Source organism: Macrobrachium nipponense, chromosome 48, assembly GCF_015104395.2.
Source record: "Macrobrachium nipponense isolate FS-2020 chromosome 48, ASM1510439v2, whole genome shotgun sequence".
Lineage (NCBI taxonomy): Eukaryota > Metazoa > Arthropoda > Malacostraca > Decapoda > Palaemonidae > Macrobrachium > Macrobrachium nipponense.
Genome location: NC_087223.1, coordinates 13,656,410 through 13,662,554, shown reverse-complemented (window position 1 = coordinate 13,662,554; position 6,145 = coordinate 13,656,410). Strand labels below are relative to the sequence as shown.

The 6,145-nt window shown below is 43.1% G+C and overlaps 1 protein-coding gene across 1 annotated transcript; it reads left to right on the top strand.

Annotated features, from left to right (window-relative positions):
• The first annotated feature begins 3,523 nt into the window (after positions 1–3,523).
• LOC135205137 (uncharacterized) lies at positions 3,524–3,904 on the top strand. The gene has a single exon (XM_064235499.1). It carries the CDS (start codon positions 3,524–3,526, stop codon positions 3,902–3,904), a length of 381 nt encoding a protein of 126 aa, XP_064091569.1.
• The last annotated feature ends 2,241 nt before the right edge of the window (positions 3,905–6,145 follow it).

The following is a 6,145-nucleotide window of genomic DNA, read 5'->3' as shown; positions in this document are numbered from 1 at the left end:
AAGATGCTCTCTTACAAATGAAACAGAACTGACTTGAATATGAATTTCAACCCACCAGACGAAGGAGGTTGGGCGACGGGTTTAATCCTTGTCGAGAAAAGGACTTCTTCTTGGGCAATATTATAAGGACTATGAAGAATCTCAATTGGTTTCTATTTCCTTCATTCGTGATTTGTTGAGTAAATTGTCAACTGCTGAGCCTATTCCCAACTGTTGAATGTCTACTCTGTTTACTCAACCTTTGAACGTACAATCAACCGCTTGCCATATGCCCAACCGTTGAACGTATGCCCAACTGCTGAGACACACTTGTATCAAAAATTTCTTCAAATATCTTTTAATCTCCTCTAAATTTGCATTCAGTGAAGATGTGGACAAAATTCTACAGCTGGGGGACACCGCACTTTTTTGGGGGAGTTCAAATCACTAGCATGTAGCTGACCCAGATGTGGATGGTAACTAGCGTCTTCTGGGGGAAAGGAAAAAATAAAAAAAAATGTTTTTGGGCTGCGGGCTCGCAGCCTCATTTTGAAAACTAGCTAAGAATCTATTACTTAATTCATATGAACCTAAATTATTATCAGCAGAGAGAGAGAGAGAGAGAGAGAGAGAGAGAGAGAGAGAGCGCAACGAGAAATCTTTCCACACGTCTTTTATTCCCGTTTATCGCCCTGATTCCCGTGGGAATCCAATCACCAGTTCCCATTCCAGTGGCATTCATCCAAAGGCCCCCGGAGTCAATCAGCTGTTACCTCCTAGTAACTCTGAGATTAATCTTCTAAAGACAGCCTTTTGATTAAGGAATTAAGTTATGCTGTCAATATTTTCTTAAACAAGAATAGTTATGAATTATTATTATTATTATTATTATTATTATTATTATTATTATTATGATTATTATTATTATATTATTAAAGACGTCACCCAGAAATGTATATGTGAGATTGCTAACTATACTTTGGTGTAATTAGTTGTATAACTAATACTGTATTCATGCGTAACAATGTATTTATTATATAATTGTACCTTTTACTCAAAACTGTTGAGTACTGTAATTATTACTTTTTACCTTTTACTGAAATCTACAACGTATATTTATTTCTGTTAAGCTGCCATACAGTTAAGTTACATAATATATGAAACAACGAATTCTGTGTTCTTTCTTGCCCTGCCATGAAACAGAAATCCAACATGGCGCAGTGATTGGTTTTTTGTTTATGCTGTCTACTGTCGTTCAAGAAGTACAGTGTTAAATCTTAGTACCCGTACACGATGGAGAAGCAAATCGAACAACTGGCAGCACTTGTGGCAAGGCAAGCAGAGATGGCTCATCATGCCCAAGAAGCAGCTACGAAAAGGGGAAGAACGTTTAACCGCAATTCTATAGGGTTTTGCTGGTACCTCGGGACATCATAGGAATCAGTCTCAGGCAAGGGCAGTTCCTGCACCACACTTGTCGTCTTCTGTATCTCTTAAAGAGTTTGGTTCGTGGGGTCACAAGTATGAGGGACATGCAGTGTTGACAAGAATGTCATCTCTCTCTCTTGCTGAGCACGCGTCAGCATTGATTCCGTGCTAGACGATGATTGGACCCGCACTCTTGAGATATGGTCTCTCACTGGATGATGGAGCAGACTTGAAGACTATATTGGATGCCATGGAGTTGCACTTGCGCAACCAAAGGAATGTCATCGTGGACCGACGCGACTTTCATACAAGAGTCCAGGAGTTGCACGAGACCTCGATGATTTTTTGTGCTGCGGCATTAAAGAGATTGCTTCTTTCTGCGATTTTGTGAAACCTGCATGGACAGCAGACTACGAGACCAGGATCGTCGTTGGAACAGAGATGAAGAGGCTTTGAAACGTATGTTAGAAGAAAAGAAGCTCACTTTGCAGATGGCTATGATATTTGCAGAGCATCGGAAAATGCAAATGCCAGTCGTGCTGTTATTCGGGGCAGTGAAAAGTATAATGTTTCAAGAGTGTCCCAATACAAGCAAGGTCAGAAGGCAGCCCATTTAAAGCAGCAGTGCTTTAGGTGCGGAGTGAACGCCATCGTGATAAGATGGCATGCAAGGCTCTAAACAGGGACTGCAAACAAGTGGTAAGAAAGGTCACTTTGCAGTGGTGTGCAGGTCAAAGGGACAGCCACTGTCTCCTCAGAGAAGAAGAAAAACGAATAATAAAAGCACGTTCAAGCCTTCAAAGCAGAATCTATATCATGTCATTGGAGATGTTTACAGCAACTGTGCGTCATCACGTCCAACCCCTCAGATTTGCATCAGTACCACTCACCAAAGGATCAAGTTCAGTTATGTGGACACCTGACTCTGGAGCGGAGACAACTGTGATAGGACTTGAGAACGCTAAATCTCTTGGAATTCATGAGAGTTCACTGGAGCCGATCATTATGGGTGGTCTTATTGCAGCAGATCGTCAACCTCTCACTAACATGGGTACTTTGAGGCTTTTTTAACTTTGGGGAATCGTAGTACGACAACAGTTGTGTCAGTTGTCAAGGAAGTGAAAGGTGCACTTCTGAGCTGGTTTGATTGTGTAGCACTGGGAATAATTACCAGAAAACTTTCCAGCGCAAACTACAGCATGTTACATGTTCAGTGTCGCAACCACATATAGCATCGAGAACCAGGAAGGTTTTGGAGCCACAAGTGATTTCTAACACACAGGATGTTGTGCAGTCTGCAAGTACCAGCAGTTTGGTGTCTGTACCAGTGGCATTGCCAAGATGGCACCAACAGCAGAGACCCTACAGAAGCAGAGCGTGCAGAACATGCAGCTTCCATCATTTCTGCTTATCCTCATGTATTTGATGCTTCAGCTACTCTAAGGGAAATGCAGGGAGGTCCTATGAGGATTCAGCTGTCAGCAGATGCACATCCTTTTGCAGTGACCGCACCACGCACATTCCGTATTGTTGGAGATGATGGATATTAAAGCTCAGCTAGATGACTTGCTTGCTAAGGATATAATTGGTGAGGTTGATTACCCCACCGAATGGTGTCATCCGATGGTCCCTATTGCAAAGAAGATGGGTGGTGTGCGGTTTGTGTGTGGACCTACAAGACTTAACCCGCTATGTGCGCAGACCTACATATCCAGTTCGATCCCCTCATGATGCTATATCGTCAATGGATGCTGGAGCCAGGTGGTCACTACTTTGGATGCGAAGATGGGATACTTCCAAATCAAAATTGCTGAAGAAGATCAGGATCTTACTTGCTTCATCACACCTTGGGGACGTTACAAATTCAAACGAGCCGTAATGGGGCTTATATCATCTGGAGATGAGTACAATCGTCGAGGAGATCAAGCTTTGGGAGATATTCCACGTACTGTCAAAATTGTTGATGATATTTTGGTGTACGATTCTAGTTACCGTGACCACTTAGCCCATGTGATCACACTTGTGCAAAATGTGACAAATTTGGAATGACCTTAAATCCTGACAAAAATTTTATTTGCTCAACCTAATGTTGAATTTTGTGGTTACAGTATAAATCATGAAGGTTATAGGTGTAGATTCTCGGAAGGTGAGAGCTATAGCTGAATTTCCAAAGCCACAAAATATCACTGATCTCAGGTCATTCATGGGTTTAACCAATCAGCTTGGGAGTTTTTCTTCTGCGATTGCAGCTGCTGCACAGCCACTCAGGGACCTGCTTAAACCTCGGAATGAGTGGTGCTGGACCCCTCAACATGACATGGCTTTCGAGAAAACTAAAGAAGCACTCATAGCTCCTCCTGTTTTAGCTCATTTTGGATGCATCGTTTTACCTACTATGCTCAAACTGACGCATCCAAGTTACATGGTATGGGGTTTGTTTTGCTGCAACAACATGGAGAGGCTTGGAAGCTCATCCAGTGTGGATCCAGGTTTTTAACGGATGCAGAAACTAGGTATGCCGTAATTGAGGTTGAGATGGCTGCTGTACTTTGGGCAGTGAGGAAATGCAGTGTTTACTTGGCTGGTTTGCCTTATTTTGACCTGGTAGTAGACCATCGACCACTTGTTCCTATTCTCAATTCAAAACTTCTTGGAGAAATAGAAAATCCTCGACTGCAGCGTATGAGAATGAAACTCTGCAGATTTACTTTTGCTGCACGGTGGCAAAGTGGGAAATGTCACAGCATGCCGGATGCACTCTCTCGTTCACCAGTTCAGAACCAATTCCGTTTTGAGGACAATGATGTGCTGGATGATGCAGATCCATTGCTTGCTGCTGTTGTATCGTCTTTACTAGCTACTTGTGAGGAGGGCATAAGGTTAGCTCCTCTACGGGACCAGACGCTGGATAAGATTCGTGATGCTTCTGCACATGATGGTGAATATCTGTCATTAAGAGATGTAATAATGAAAGGATTTCCAGATCATAAGCATAACTTACCAGAAGAGTTGCGAGCATACTGGGGAATTCGGGACATGCTGGCCGTGGATGATGGTTTGATTGTATATGGACCTAGACTTCTCATACCTCGCAGCCTGCGTAGAGAAACTTTGCAGTGTCTACATGATGCTCACCAAGGAGTGGACCGCACCAAGCGTCGAGCACGCCAGACTGTATACTGGCCAGGGATTGACAGGGACGTTGAGAATACAGTGAAGTCTTGTTCTCGTTGCCGAGAGCTGTTTACCCCGGGTCAGCAGAATGAGGCCTTTGATGCAGGAAGACTTGCCAAGTCGAGTATTTGAGTAGTGTCTGCTGATTATTTTCAATATCTCTGGCAAGACATTATTGTGTACGTTGATCGCCTGTCAGGTTGGCCGTATGTATCTTCGTGCAATGGATCAACTTCTGCAGCTCAACTAGTTAGTTGTTGAGGCCAATATTTTCAGACACAGGTGTGCCTGTAGTACTGAAAACGGTATGAGGACCGCAGTTCGCTTCATCAACATTGCGGCGTTTCCTTGCTCGATGGGGGGTGGAACACCGTGTGACATCGCCCTATAATCCAAAAGCAAATGGTCATGCCGAAGCTACCGTGAAGATCATCAAGAAGTTGATTTTGACGACCACAAGAGATGGCAAGCTGGGTGAGGATGAGTTCGCACGAGGGCTTCTTGAGCTCAGGAATACTCCACGGTCGGCGGACGGTAGATCTCCAGCGCAAATCTTGTTTGGACATCCTTTGCGTTCCAGGATTCCGGCTCATCATCGTTCATTTGCAAAGGAATGGCAACGTACAGCTGACGAATGTGACATAAAGGCTAAGTACCTTCGGCAGCAGGCAAAGGAACGGTATGATGCCACTGCTAGACACTCTAAGCTGAACCTTGGTATGTACGTGGATCTGCAAGACCCTAAGACAAAACGATGGGATAAACCAGGAGTTGTGGTCGGAATTGGCACGAGGAGGGATTACCTCGTGAAGACTGGGAGTGGGCGCATCTATTGGAGAAATCGGAGGTTCCTACGACCTCATCACCCTTTTATGCCAGGAGACATTATTTCTCCGCCTATCTCGGTGTTGGGTGGCGAAGCTTCAGGATATGGAGATCGTAGATCACCTGCAACATCACCTAAGCCTGATACTCAGTTATCAGTTGCATTACCAGTACGACGTAGTGGACGTCAGACACGGGCACCAGAGCGTTTAGAAATAAGATGGGACTCAAAATCATATAATAATAAGGACCTTAAGATGCCAGGTATTCCTGTATTGCACCTGCCATCTTGGGGGGAGGTGTGAGATTGCTAACTACACTTTGGTGTAATTAGTTGTATAACTACATACTGTATTTATACGTAACAATGTATTTATTATAATTGTACCTTTTACTCAAACTGTTGAGTACTGTAATTATTACTGTTTACCTTTTACTGAAATCTACAATGTATATTTAGTTTCTGTTAAGCTGCCATACATAATATATGAAACAACGAATTCTGTGTTCTTTCTTGCCCTGCCATGAAACAGAAATACACCATCTAGGAAATTAATGAAGGAATTAATTAACAACTCACAAATGGAAACGATAGTTAAATCGACGTTTAGATTAATGGTAATAAAATTATCATTATGTCAGTGGCAGTGGCTGGAAGAGATTCACAATTCACGATCCAGAAGCTAGATGGCAACACTGAAAACAAAGATGTGTTTTATATCTACAAAGAGAGTTGTAG

Coding starts and splice junctions, on each gene's coding strand:
- LOC135205137 (XM_064235499.1), top strand. CDS start 3,524: ATGAAGGTTATAGGTGTAGATTCTCGGAAGGTGAGAGCTATAGCTGAA.